General features: G+C 37.8%; 1 protein-coding gene across 4 annotated transcripts in view; it reads right to left on the reverse strand.

Moving 5' to 3' along the window:
• Positions 1-15,021, reverse strand: part of KHDRBS3 (KH RNA binding domain containing, signal transduction associated 3) — a 91,892-nt gene that overhangs the window by 35,030 nt on the left and 41,841 nt on the right. For all 4 annotated transcript variants that reach the window (XR_008448517.1, XM_054058749.1, XM_009560028.2 and 1 more), the window contains exon 5: positions 8,280-8,419. Coding sequence is in view for 3 of the 4 variants with exons in the window: in XM_054058749.1 (XP_053914724.1) it covers positions 8,280-8,419 (140 nt within the window). In the remaining variant the exon portion in view is untranslated. The remainder of the gene's footprint in view (positions 1-8,279; positions 8,420-15,021) is intronic.

Here is a 15,021-nt window from a genome sequence, read left to right on the forward strand (position 1 = left end):
CAGCCTTTAAGCCAATTAAGAGCTCCTCTCCCAAAATCAGGTATTCTTCCATTTTAACTGAAATTTTGGAAAAATAAAACTTAAAACTTTCTGTATCATTAGTGATTAAATTACAAATTTCCACCTATTTTAATTAAAATTACTGCACATTTTCTCAAGTAACTATGAAAGAGCTTTGATCCACAACTTCGGTTTGCATACACAATTAATTGTTTCATTACAAGCACAACTACTGGAAATAATTTTTATTTTAATCTGGGAAGAGTATAGGGACACTTCCTGGTTCTATATGAATGGGGCCAGGAAGGGCAAGGCACAACCGGAGTTGAACTTGACAAGTGATGCAAAGAATAATAAGGGCTGTTACATGTGTGTCAGAAAGGGAAGGTCAAAGAAAGCATACCTGCCACAATAAGCAAGGCTGGCAAACTGGAAACAACAGACAATAAGGTACTTAAGTCCTTTGCCTCAGTCTTCACTGGCAACCTCTCTTCCAACAACTCTCAAGTTGATAAACCACATGATGGGGACTGGGACAACAAAATCCCTCTCACTGTAATAGAAGATCAGGTTCGTGACCACCTGAGGAACCTGAACATACATAAGTTTCTGGGACCTGACGAGATGTATCTCAGAGCCCTAAGTGAACTGTCTGATGTAGCTGCCATGGCTGTCCATAGTATTGGAAAAGTCAGGGCAGTCAGGTGAAGTAATTGATGACTGGAAAAAGAGAAACATCTTACTGATTTTGAAAAGGGTAGAATGGAGGACCCTGGGAACTACCAACCTGTCAGACTCACCTTTGTGCCTGAGAAAATCATGGAACTTATCTTCCTAGAAGCTATACTAAGGCACATGGAAGACAGGGACGCGATTTGAGACAGCCACCATGGCTTCACCACGGGCAAGTCCTGCCTGACCAACCTAGTGGCCTTCTTTGATGGAGTGACTACATCAGTGCAAAAAGAAGAGCTACAGATGCTGTCTAGACTTCTATAAGGCCTTTAACACCATGCCTCGCAACACCATTCTAAATTGGAGAGATATGGATTTGACAGGTGGATTGTTCAGTGGATCAGGAATGGACTACATAGTCACATCCAGAAGGCAGCAGTCAATGGCTCAATGTCCAGACCGAGATCAGTGATGAGTGGTGTCCCTCAGGGGTCTGTATTGGGACCAGTACTGTTTAATATCTTCGTCAGTGACAGACAGCGGGATCAAGTGCATCCTTAGCAAGTTCACTGATGACACCAAGCGGAGTACTGTGGTTGACACCTGACAGACAGGATACCATCCAGAGGGACCTGGACAATGGGCATCAACTGGAACACTGGAAGTTCCACCTCAACATGAGGAGAAACATCTTTACCTTGAGAGTGACAGAGCACTGCAAAAGGCGGCCCAGAGAGGTTGTGCAATCTCTTCCTCTGGATATTCAAAACCTGCCTGAATGCCTTCTTCCGCAACTTTCCCTAGGTGAACCTGCTTTAGGATAGGGGTTGGACTGGATGATTAGCATAACTCCCTTCCAACTCTAACCATCTTGTGGTTCTGTGAAGTGGACCCACGTGAACATCATGACATTCAAGAAGGCCAAGTGCAAGGTCCTTCACAGAACTGGGGAAGAGAGGACTCCAGGGAGACCTTATTGCACCCTTTCAGTACATAAAGCAGGCCCACAAGAAAGACTGAGAAAGACTTCTTAGCAAGGTCTGTAGCAATAGGACAAGGGGTAATGATTTTAAACAAAAAGAGGGTAGATTCAGACTTGATATAACGAAGAAATTTTCTATAGTTAAAGTGGTGAAACATGAATGTTTGCCCAGAGAGGTGGTAGATGCCCCATCCCTGGAAACCTTCAGGGTTAGGTTGGATGGAGCTCTGCACAACCTGATCTAGTTGAAGATGTCCTTACTCATACCAGAGCAGTTGGAACAGATGACCTTTACAGAGTTTCTTGCAACACAAACTATTCTATGATTCTACAATAAAGATGACTGTGCTATATTAACCTTCAAGAATGCTTCTGAATCTGAAATTTGATCAGTCTCTCAATACATTTCCTTGCCTGTTAGTCATTAATCCTTCCACTATCTTTGTTAGACATCTTTGTTTCCCTTTCCACAGGCCACAAAATATTATCCCCAAACTTTTAAAGTTTTACATCATCAAAATTCATTTGTCAGCTCACATCAGCCTTGACTACCTTGCTTATATTCTGAAATACAAGGTTCTTACACTTATTTTCTCTCCTCACTAACATGCTATCATCTCATTCCCTTTTAGAAGTCTTTCATGCATCCACTTTACTCCAGTGTCTACTAGAACACATTTTACAGTATCGAGACTGCCAATATATTCAGACTAATGGTGTACACAAGTGGGCACTGAGCCCCTCATATCCGTCCATCCTCAAATTTGTGTAATTTAGGTGGTTACATTAAAAAAGTTATATCTGTTACAATGCTATGTAATTATCTTACAGGCTCTGTAGTAAAAAGGTCTTTTTCATTCTGAGTACCATGGACTAAACCACATAAAGCAAATCCCAGTAACTCATTTAATACCTTTTGTTTTCACTACACACTGAACAACATACTAGAAGAGTGGGTGGAAATAATCTAACATAACTCATATATCACAGTATCCCTTGAAGACAATGTCATAGAAACTACTTTTGTTGGAACCTGGATCTTCCCACCATAATGTTATTACATTATTTAGACTTGCAATTTTATATGAGAATAAATAGCAAAGCACTATATTTCTATAAAGCCACAATACTTTAAAGAATGGGAGAACCAGTCTTTCACAGAAACATTAGAATGTGCTAGAGTAACTCGGAAATACAGTACAGAAGAAAACCTTAACATATAAAAAATTGAAACATTCGCCTTACTGTGTACAGTTAAAATATTAATTATGAACTGTATTTTGTAACTGATCAGTCTCATGATGTTTCAATAAGGTATTAAATATGTGGAAAAACATTCTAAAGAAAATCTAGTACCAATCAGAGCCACATGCCAGACTGAGCATCTGTGGATGTTTAGAAGTAATTTTAGGTACTAATCTAATTGTTGATTAACACTAAAATAGTATTATTTTACCAACACATTCAAGTGAAGTACTTCCATTGAAAACTACTTAAGTACTTCCTCTTTGGCCTTTATCAGGAATACTTAGACATATCTAGTAGTTTCATATAGCAGACTCAGTGTTTCTAGGATGTTTCCACCCAAAGGAGTTATTGTCCTTGACCACAAAAGGCACAGCTTCCAGACGATACTCCCAGCTTCCCTCCGCCATAGTTCTACTTTTATCTTTTCATTTACCATGTTTCTCTCTAAAATTACATTGACTTCTCCATTGAAAGGGTTATCAGGAACTGGAACAGGCTTCCAACTGAATTGGTTGAGTCATCACACTTGGAGGTATTTAAAAGATGCGTAGAGATGAGGTACTTAGGGATATGGTTTAGTAGTGGACAAGCACGGTTGGACTAGCTCAAAGGTCTTTTCTAACTAAACAATTCTATGAATGTATAATTTTTATTTCAAGTTTTCCTTTCACTGGATGACTGAGTTAGTAAATTAACTCTGATTATTAAAATCACAGGGAAAGTCAGTTAAAAGCTTTCCTTCCTTTTGTTTTAGCAGAAGAAAAAAAGTTACATGATTTTATGTTATATGAAGCTCCTTTTGAGGTTCTCCCCTCCAGAAGGGGAAGTAAATGTAAGAATTGCTTTAAAATTAGTTCTCTAACACTATTATTCAACGAGGAAACACTTCGAATTCATTAATTTTAGGTTGCATAGTTCCATACGCCTGCCGTGATCTAAATTGTTCAATAAATGGGTATAACAAGTTGTTACCAACGTTGAAATATTTGTTTCCTTTGAGCAGAATCAACTAGTGTCAGGGTTCCTTAAACAGTAAATATTTTTGTTCCAGTTTTACATTAGACATACAAAAAGTAACAGACCTGCTATTTTAAAATGTCAGCACCAAAATATTGAACAGTGATACCCAGATACCATGATTCCTGCTTTATCATGTTGGTGGTTTTTTTGTCTTTTTCAAAGTGAGTCACCACTGAAGTTAGTTATGTCAAAATCTTATTTCATATTTTGACTTGAAAACAGTAATAGGTATCTTCATGTTTCTATTCTGAAAAAAGTGGGAGGTTTATCACAAGATCAAAGAAACAAAACACACTTAGCACAATACATGTCTCAGACCTACAAGCTGAACTGGTTTTCCCAAATATTTGTTGCACTAGTCTTCTGCAGTCCTACATGTTCTCAAGAAGAATTTTTTCTTCAAAAAAAGAAATTAGCTGAATACAGGCATATAAGAGGAATGACTTAAGACTGATCTGGTGACTAACAAAGAACAACTGGAGGTTGTGAACACATTACAGCAGTAATCTGTATCACCTCATATTACTTCTGACATATAAACCAGCAAATTGTAAACTATAAATTCTATAGCGGTTGATTTGACCCTAGAGACAGTGTGATAGAAATTCAACCATTAAGATCCCAGCCCTGCATACACAGAAGTACAGATAAAAAATAAATGGAAAGAAAATACACAATCTCATGCAAGTGTAAAACAGAATTTTGCTATTACTTCTATTAGATTATTCTTACATGTTTGCTCTATGAGAAATTACTTTAATAGATAATCCTGGAGGAAGATCTGTCCTGTTCCTCACAGGCCACCAGAGCAGGATAATGGTTTGTTTTAGGAGAAGCTTGAAGTTTCTGTGTAGAACCCTATCACTTGGCCTAACTTCATTAGGAGAAAAAGTAGCCACACCATTCTGACAAGCTTAGTTCTACAGCCAAATGCTAAGCGTAACATAACAGTTTGCTTAAAGCAGCAAGTATACTCCTCTACAGCACATTAAGACACCACTACAAGGATTGCCAGGATAAGCCCAGAAAAAGGTGAAAGATCTCCATTCTGAGTACTTCACACACCCCATTATTTATTGTGAAACTGGTCAAAGACAAATGATTGAAAAGCATGGAAGAAAACTCTAAAGGCCTTTCAGTTGACCACAATAGTCTTCCCCTCATTCAGTGAAACCAAAATACCTGCTCTCAAATTGAACTCCTCTCTACCAGGGCGGTGAACCCAACCAGCTCTGCCTCACTGTGGCCTTTTGATACTAAAGGGGAGACAGTAAGAAAAACTTTCTACCAAGCCCTGTAGTGACAGGGCAAGGGATAATGACTGTAAACTGACTGAGAGGGGGTAGATTTGGACTGGAAGCAAGGCAGAAATTCTTTACTGTGAGGGTGGTGAGGCACTGAAACACGTTGCCCCTGCCCAAAGAAGCTGTGGATGCTTCATCATTGCCCATGTTCAACGCCAGGCTGGATGGGGCTTGGAGAAACCTGGTCTAGTGGAAGGTGCCCCTGCCCATGCAAGGCAGTTGGAATTGAATGATCTCTCAAGATCCATTCCAATAAAAACTATTCTATAATTCCATTTCTTAGATGTTTTTGGAGGCAACTATAAGAACAATGTCCATTTACAATAAAAACAAAGGAACATCAGGGAAAAAATGTCACGTCTCTTCTTTTGCTGCACAGAGGCAGCATGTACTACCTAAAGAGGTTAAATGTTCAGCATAAACATCACAGAATAAAAATACTATGATTACATCTGAAGGTCATAATCTCTAATAGTATTAGGACAAAGGAAAAAAGAAGGCGGGCAAGAGAGCAGAAGGAAGCAGCTATACACCCAAGATCGATGACATGAAAAGCACACTACTAGAAGTAAACTACACAACCTTTCTACAATGAATTCCATCTGCTCATCCCCAAATTCTTACTTGATTCTAGAGTCACAAAAACTTAGTCAAGAAAATCTGGAAAAAAGCCAGAAATGGAAGAAAAAAGTTACTAAAACAGAACCAGTAGGAAATTACTTACCATATCCAAAAATACCTGTGCACAAGCTAGAATTTTGTACGCAAGGACAACAAATGTATTGTTTTCTACAATGTAAGATTTTGGTATGGAGCTAAATATACACGTAACAAGTCTTCTTAAAAGGCACTTGATAAGATGCATTATCTCCAGTTTCAACATGTCTGATAAGGAGTAAAAGAAAGGTATAAATTAGTACTCTGGGTTTAAGTGAAACTGTTCAGGAATAAAGGCTTAAAAAATTTGTGAACTTAAACACTCTTAGTTATTGCATCCTCACAGGATGTTTAATATATCAAGGTTGATATATTAAAAATATTCTACAGATGATAAAAAGAGGGTAGGATCAAGGTTCTAGTCTTCATTTCACAAGTCTTCAAGCTTTGCTTCAACCTCCCCTGGATATTCCAGGGGCACCTGCTATTAAAGCTGTTCCATTTACACTAAGGCAAATAATCTGAGCATTGCAACTGAGCAGGATCTTTAATTCAATCGCTGTAGTATCTCAGTAGCAATGGCATTTGATTTCACTCAATACATCTTTTATGCTAGCAGACCACTTCAGTTTGAAGGGAAAGAGTCTAGGAATTTAAGACAAGTCTTAAAGTAAGAACAAGTAAACTCAAAACCTTTCCATTTTCTTTAGAACACATACCAAAAAAAGACAGTACAAATGCAATTTTTAGCAGTCATCTCCAAATCAAATGCTAGCATCTTAAATTCACCCTGAAGGTACTTCGACAGTTGCAGGCCAACAGGATGAATTACAGAAGATCTAGTGAATTACCTAATAGCATATATGTCTTACAGAAAAGAGGTTTGAAAAAAATTACCAAAAATCCAAAGGATGAAACTATCAATATTAGAAAAAGTACTATAGAAAGACAATTATGCATGCAAGTGCTAAATACTAGAAGTGAAAATTGGGTATCAAACTTTAGCGATAATAAAACAACTTCTGTAGCTTAAGGACTTACAAAATGGAAAACATAAGCTAGACCTGAGTGTCTCTGTACTGAGCACCTGTAGCAGACACGTACAAGGCATCTATGGCGAAGTTAAAAATTGATATTTAACAACTGAAGTAAAATTAGCAAATACCCCATCTCCAAAATCAAATGAGATACCAAAATTGCAAGCACTTTTGTATGGCTGATTACTGTGTTTAAGATGTGAACCTTGATATAAGATTACCACTACTCTGGAAAACACTAAAATCAAGAAAGCAGAACAGATAGATCACACAATATTTAAGAATAAGGACAAAAACTTGCTCATTTAGAGAAAATTTCATTCTTACAGGATACAACCAGCAGTAAGTGTAAATTCTTTAAATTAAGATTAATTCTGTATTGCATTTCCAGCCATTATTACAGACCACAAATAAGACCTGCATTAACAGAACAATTCCTTCACTTTTTGCTTTAACATGCTTAATCTGAGCTAAAGATACTTCAGAAAATTATTTTGAAGTTATTTTGAAAGCTGAAATGTAAGTTTCAAGCTCACATTAATAAACATCAAAGCCACAACTGAAGGAAAATAGTTCACTGTGGAAAATATTTACACTTAGCTGCTCCAACCACAATCTCTCTGTATAGTAACACAAGCAATTATGCATTTTAGTTTGATTTCACACTTCAGGACTCAAAGGAGTGGAAGCTGTCATCTCAGTACTGCAAGGAAGATAGGGGATGCTAGAGTGAAAATACATCTCCTGTGTTGAAGAAAAAAATCAAAAGAAGCCGTAGATAGGCCTATTCCTGAACCAAAGGAAATTATTTTAAAGAAAATAAGAACACATATGAGACTAAATCCAAATTCTACCTCCAAAACACTTCCACAACATTGTTTTACCAGGACTATAAAAAACTTTGTAATACAGTAAAAGGAATACATATTTCCCATAAGTTAGAGGAAGTGATCTGAAATTCATGTCAAAGCAAGATTTGTTTCAAAGCCAAGAGCTCCACAGGACTGATATGCAGACCCTACATGCACCTAAGGAACAACTGAAAGTACAAGTCAGGCAGAATAGAAGTCTCACTGTGCTGCTCACAGTAGGATTGAACATCTTTGTGATGTACATTATTGCTCAACATGCATTAGGTACCATCCAAGTTTCATAAGACAAATTTCAACACCATTGTTAATTTAGTCCATGCTAATCGGAATGCCTTCAACAAATCAGTATTTGTTTCCCTTATCCCTTACGTTTATTTTGGTGGTCCTTCACACTATTGTGCTATAGGGGTTTTCTTTGTGTTTGAAGGGAGAAGCTTAAAATATACACATTCTAACCAGACTCCACTGTAGTTAAGATACTTACCTGGACAAAGCGGGAACTGGTACTCCTCTTGCTCGAATAGATGTTTTTCCACGAACCACTGGAACTTCTGCATTTTCTGAACCACCATTTAAGTATGTTAATTCTTGAAGCTGTGCCTGTCTGATTTCATCATTGTAGTCCTAAAGAAGGGGCACAGGAAGGAAAAAAAAAACCAAACTGTTCAATCACCACACCAAGGTAGTAACACCAAACACCGCCTCTGAAAGTTTCTCTTAAAAATTTGATCATCCCCTTGAAAAAGTTTAATATACAGAATGCTGTAGGCATATTAGCAAAAAAAATTCTAAAAGCATTCTAAATTTCTGAAACTATCCTACGTATTAAGTGCAAGTTTTACTCTGGTATGTTGCTCTTTCCCATTGCATATGGCCTCCATGTAGCTTTATCAATTAAAATACCAACATTAAAATGCTGCAGATGGGTGAAACAACAAACAAATTCCCATTTCCAAGCTGAGATCTTGTTTGTAGTTTCAGCAGGAGAAATATAGTGTGTTATAAGTAGGAAAAATGGCACTGTCTTGTGTTGTGAAGCAATAAAGAATAAATAAACAATTTGAAGACACGTGGCTTGTTTCTTATTCTGCACAAATCCTCTCTCAAGGCTTATCTAAAAAAAGCTGAAGTTACACAGAATTAATATGGTACTTCTCGAATACACAAGGGACCCTGAGTCAATCTCAAACTAACACACCACACAGGAATAAAATAGATACAACAATGAACTCTTGAGCTGCACATTTTTCTACCATTTCTGTTCCACTTACGGTGAGGCACAGAATGCATCTGCAAAGGCGAGACAAAAGAAATACTCAGTGTGTATATACACATACTAAGCATGAAAACACTAACAGGTCCTCCAACAGGAGCAAAGTGACACCTCTCACATAATAGCTATTACCTTCCACAAGTTCTCCCATTTCAAAGGCAGCAGGTTTGTCCAAACACTGCCTTTCACATTTCAATCACAAAACAAAGGTTCTGCACCTCTTATTGGAAATCTGATTTTATAACATTTATGTACTAGGCAGGCAGCCTTCATCAGGCAACTCACTAAAAACTCCACACTGAAGAGAGATCAACACACCTATGAACTCAACGATCCCAAATATCCTTGAAACACTCTGCTTCCCGTAAGCTTTCAAACAGAAATAAGTCCGTTTCCCTTTACGTGCCATTTCTGAAAATAGTTACTGGGTTTGTGCAAAATCTATTGTCTTTATTTCATTGTAAATAGTGACGTTTATTTAAGCCAGTGGGTTTATTTTCACCGTTTATTCTTTTTTATACTACAATGTCAAATTAAAGATTAAAAAAAACCCAAATGAAAGCAATTTTTGTTGTAGGAGTCCCAAAGGGGAAAAAGCAGTAGAAACTGCTTAGTGATATTTGCAATCATGTAGTCATCAAGCGGTGGGGACATGATCTCATATCTGTATATAATTTATTACTCTCTAATTATTATCATTATTTCATTAAAGCTGTAGACTTAGTTTCCAACCTGCAAATCTTTGCTATCATTTCTCCCTCCCTTTTCCCTGTAGGGCTGGGGTAGAAGGGATTTTAGAAGCTCAGCTGCATGGTTTTAGCTGCCTACATTTAGTTGGGTGAGGCAAAACTGTGACAGTAATGGAAAGAAGAGCCTTGAAGACAAGGAGGGTCACAGACATAATTCTGCAATAGATGGCAGTCAATTGAGGGCCATTATTGAAGTAGACCCACTCAAAACAACTCAAGGTTGCAGAAGAACTAGACATTGACCATTCCGTGGTGATATTTGAACCAAACTGGAAAAATCAAAAAGGCTCAAATGGGTGCCACATGAGCTCAACAAAAACCAAGATCACCACCATTACAAAGTCCATTCTGCACTTTTGTGTGGCAAAAATTATCTATTTCTTGATCGCATTGTAACATGTAACAAAAAATGGGTTCTATATGATAACCAATGGCATTCTATGCAGTGGATGAACCAAGGCAAAGCACCAAAACTTGCCTAAACCAAGCTGCATTCAAAGAAGGATACTTTGTCATCAGGAAGCAGTCATCCACAACAACTTCTTGAATCCTGGCTAAGTCATCACAGCAGAGAAATACTGCCAGGAAATTGGCACAATGCACCAAGAACTGTGACATCCAACTGTTTAAGTCTAACATTGGTCAATCAAAAAATACCAATTCTCCATGACAATGCCCAACTGCATGTCTTGCGAATGACTCCAGAGAAGTTGCATAAACTGGGCTATGGAACTCTACCTCACCCAGCTTACTCACCAGACCTCTGTCCCACATTACCACATTTTCAAGCATCTCAAATTCCCACGAGAGAAGGTTTTCCATTACCAAGCAGCACCTCAACACACTTCTGAGGAATCTATCAGTTCAAGGACTCCAGAATTCTATGCTAACAGAACAGATCTTTTTCTTTTTGGCAAAAATACATAGATTGTAATGATTCTTATTTCAATTAATAAATTTTATTCTAAGCTGAAATATACTGCTTTAAAATTGAAGGTTAAAAACTGCACCAGTCTAATAATAGTGTTAAAAAAAGTGGCACTAAAGGCATTTTTTCCAAGCTGTCTTAAATAGGCTCTGAAATTTAACTCACAAAACTGTCCATCTGAGATTATCCTCTTTTTTAGCAGTGGAAACCAACCAAACAAAATGAAGAAAAAAGTTTGGAAGACTGAATCAATTGTTTCAACTGCATAACTGAAACTTAAGAAACAGATTCCATTATAAAACAACCTTGAACCAATGCACAGTCAAACCATCACAGGGAGCAGAACAGAAACAGGCAATCGAACACTATTATGGCTAACTATACGGAAAATCACTTTATATTTGTACCTTGTTGCTCAACCAGCACTGGCTATGAATGCAAAATTCTATGTAATGTATAGAAAAAAAGAACTTTGATCTTGAAACAAAATGCTAAAGAATTGTTAAAATTCTACCACAATCACAATACTTAGATCTCAAAGTTCTGTGATAACATATATCAAAGGTGCCCTTTATAACTGCTCCACAAGACATCTTCCTCAGTATTGGGCTCCTAGAAAAATACCTTTGATCATTTGATATTAATTTCATTTAATTTCTTGGAGACATGCTTAGGTTACCACTGTACATACAGAGTTCTTTTTCTTCCTAACACTTTCTCATTTCCCTGTAGCATACCACTAGACATGCCAGCAGCCTTAATCGTAGACAAGGACTCCACTGCACAAAGGCACATAAGAGAAAAATATGGTCCTTATCACATATGCCAGAGGCAGCAGGAGGACACAGCGTGAAGAGGCAGTACAGGGAAGTAACAATACAAGTAGCCATGATAAGCAGCAGTGTTAATCCATTAGACTCTGAAATGGATTCTTCAATTAACAGTAACAGATGGTCAATTTATGAAAACCCACTGCTGGAAAACAGCACACTTCAAGTCAAATTAAGGAGAAAACAATCTCTCACTCAGAACATGATGGACATAGAAACTCTTTAAACTGCACTCCTCCCCTCTACAGTTTAGACAGAGGTGACACTCAAATTTCAGTCAAAAGCTGCTGATTAATTTAAAGTGAACACATGTACTAATTTTATCAATATTGCCCATCCTGACTGCAGCATTCTCTAAGCATGGAGAATGTTTTCTTCTGTAGGAACGAGTATTTCACCAAGATAAATGCAAGAAATCCTCTTTATGTGGAACTAACTACTTACATGACCCAACTAAGCAACATTCTCCTAGAATTTAAGTGATTTTCTCCCAGACTTGACACACTGGCAGCAGCTCTCCTTGGGATCACCCATAACTTAAGACCTTATTCCAATTTATCATTCAAACAATTGTGAAAAAAAAAATATTTAATGTTAAGACAGATCCTGGCAAAACCCTATAAGGTTCTGCAAAATTCCCAAGCAGATCTTTTTCTTGTCAGTGAGCAACAGTTAGTTATCAGGTTTCCTACCACCTTTCTAACATACCTTACAGTTATTCACCAGCTTGTTTAAAGCATGTCTGTTTCTGAAGCCCACCAGGTCTTCCAAATACCATTAAACACTTTCACCACATCTTAAAACTGAAAATGCATGAGACAAGGTAGACTAGAGAAAAAACTTATAAATTCTGCCTACATTGTAAACTGACCAATAGAGATTGTTCTCAGAAAATATTTCTATACCTTGCTTTAAAGAACAGGAAAACAAGTACCCTGGGTAATACATAGCAAAGCATAATAATGCTGTAGTTATCAAAAGAAGAATGACTACCACTACTCAAAAATTAAGTAAAATAGACTAAGAAAAGTTCTACCAGCCAAAACTGCAGTCATCATGGTATAATACAGGACCTGAGGGAGGTGAGGGTAGAAGTACCTGGCTTTTTGTCTTAACTGACAGAAATAATTCTGAGAAATTAATATCAACACCCACCAATTTAATGAACTGCTGAGCATAAGCTTTGGCCAGAACAAAAGACTGGCTTATTTGAAGGACACAAGAATATACTTGAATTCAGAAGCTATTGCTTCACCTGTGGAAGACAGGTGAACATCAAGGTACCATAACCACAGCCAGAAAAACTGAAGTCAGAAGGTTTTGTATCTTAAGATTTACACCAATATTTTAAAGGAAAGTACACCACTGAAGCTGCTTGAGGGTGAACTTCAATGCAAAGGAGCTTATTCATGGATTTGAAAAGATCTGAGAAGAGAGGCTAAGGCATTCTTGCTACAGTCAGCTACTAAAAGGATTCTTTGTATCCTACATTCTAGTGCCAATTGTGATTGTATATTCAGGTCAGATCTGAAAACTGAACAACGACCATATTTATGTCAGGATCAGTATTTAAAGTTGTTAGAAGGTATAGCTAGCCTACACTGTAAGGATACAAATTAAAATCATAATCATATATACTGATAGCAGGGCTTCTTACTTGAAATAACTAATAATTTGCTAAGAAGGCCAGAAGAGACCTTAAAGAAAAAGAGTTGCATTTGGCAGCAGTTAACTGAAATGTGGTAAGACCTAGAGAGGACCTAGTACTCCTTATTGCTTCCTTAAGTGGCACTTGCAAAGGGGAGTGGGGAGGCAGAAGAAATTAAGGCATATCGTATGAATTTCTGGGTTGTCCTATGAAGGGATAAGAGTTGGACAAGATGATCCTTGTGGGTCCCTTCCAAATCATGTCACCCTATGATTTAGAACTGTCTGATAAGATCAGTTTTTTTTGAAAAGCCAAAGGGAAATTAGCAGTGTTGGCTTGCTCCCACAGTTCACAAAAGTAGGTACTGAGCTGAACTAGTGCTACAATAATGATACTATGATCAAAAGTTGAGACAAAAAGGTATACAACTAATGAATGGAACTTCTCATTATCAGTCTTCAATTCTACTGGTTTAACAGCAGTAAAGGTTAGGCCTCAATAAGCTCAGTTCATTTATTATGACGTTAGATGAATCGCGCTCAATGAAGAAAAATAAGTTCTCCAATGAAGGGGGCACAGACGATATACATCCTTGTTTCCAGTGCATGCAAAAAGTACTCATCAACTCGAGCATTTCTTCACTTAAAACCAGCTGCTTTCTCAACAGAATAGGCAAAAGCATAGTCCTCCCTTATCTTCGCACAATCAAATCACGAATCATGTAAATACATTAACCATTGACATTATGCCAGCCCAGCATTGCTACAAATACTAAGTAGGAGATACTCAACAGAACAAGTTAGGATGTTGGAACAGTAGTATGTTTATTTACCTCTTCATATACTTCAAAACAAAAGCCATTTGGAACCTGCGCAAAAAGCCAGTTTCCTTTTTTATAATAGAACATAATGCTCAGAAAATTTGTGAAGGGGGGTTGTCTTACTGTGTAGAATCACGAAATCATTAAAGTTTTAAAAAACCAAGATCATTCAGTACAACCATCAGCCCAACACCACGCCTACTAAACAAGGCTTCCGAAGTGCCACGCCTACACGCTTTTTGAACACCTCCATGGATGGTGACTCAGCCACTTCCCTGTGCAGCCTGTTCTAATGTTTCACCACTCTTTCAAGTAAAGATTTTTCCTAATATCTAATCTAAACCTTCCCTGGCACAACTTGAGGCCATTTGCTCTTGTCCTATCACTTGTGACTTGGGAGAGGAGACCAACACCTGCCTCACTACAACCTCCCTTCAGGGAGTTGTAGAGGAGTGGTAAGGTCTACCCTCAGCCTCCTCTTCTCCAGACTAAACCTCAGTTCACTCAGCCAACTCCTCATAACACTTTTGCTCCAGACCCATCCTGTGCTTACAGATTAATGTATTCACATTAGTGCATTATTTCACATCAGCATGTATTCCCTAACGAACCTCCTGATGATCATTATTTATCATGCTCTGGCTCATGTCATTGAGTAGTAGTGGGACAGATTAACTTACAGCCAAAACTACTCAAGGAGCACATAACCAACTCCAGAGGCACGGGGTCTTAGTTTCATGGATCTAGACTAGGTTTAGTCTAGATCTTTAAGGTCTCTTCCAACCCTAGCCATTCTACGATTCTAGTTCAAACTAAAGTCCCTGAAGTGCCTTCAGCAGCACTGTCAGGACATAAGCACCAACTGTGCACCCTAGAGTACTGCTGGCAGTTCTGCCCCTAACAGTTTACATTAGACTCTGATCTTAAAGGCTTTTTCCAACCTAAAAGATTTGGTGATTCTGAAACAAGCTGTGGCAT

This window comes from Cuculus canorus, chromosome 2 (assembly GCF_017976375.1).
Source record: "Cuculus canorus isolate bCucCan1 chromosome 2, bCucCan1.pri, whole genome shotgun sequence".
NCBI classification, from domain to species: domain Eukaryota; kingdom Metazoa; phylum Chordata; class Aves; order Cuculiformes; family Cuculidae; genus Cuculus; species Cuculus canorus.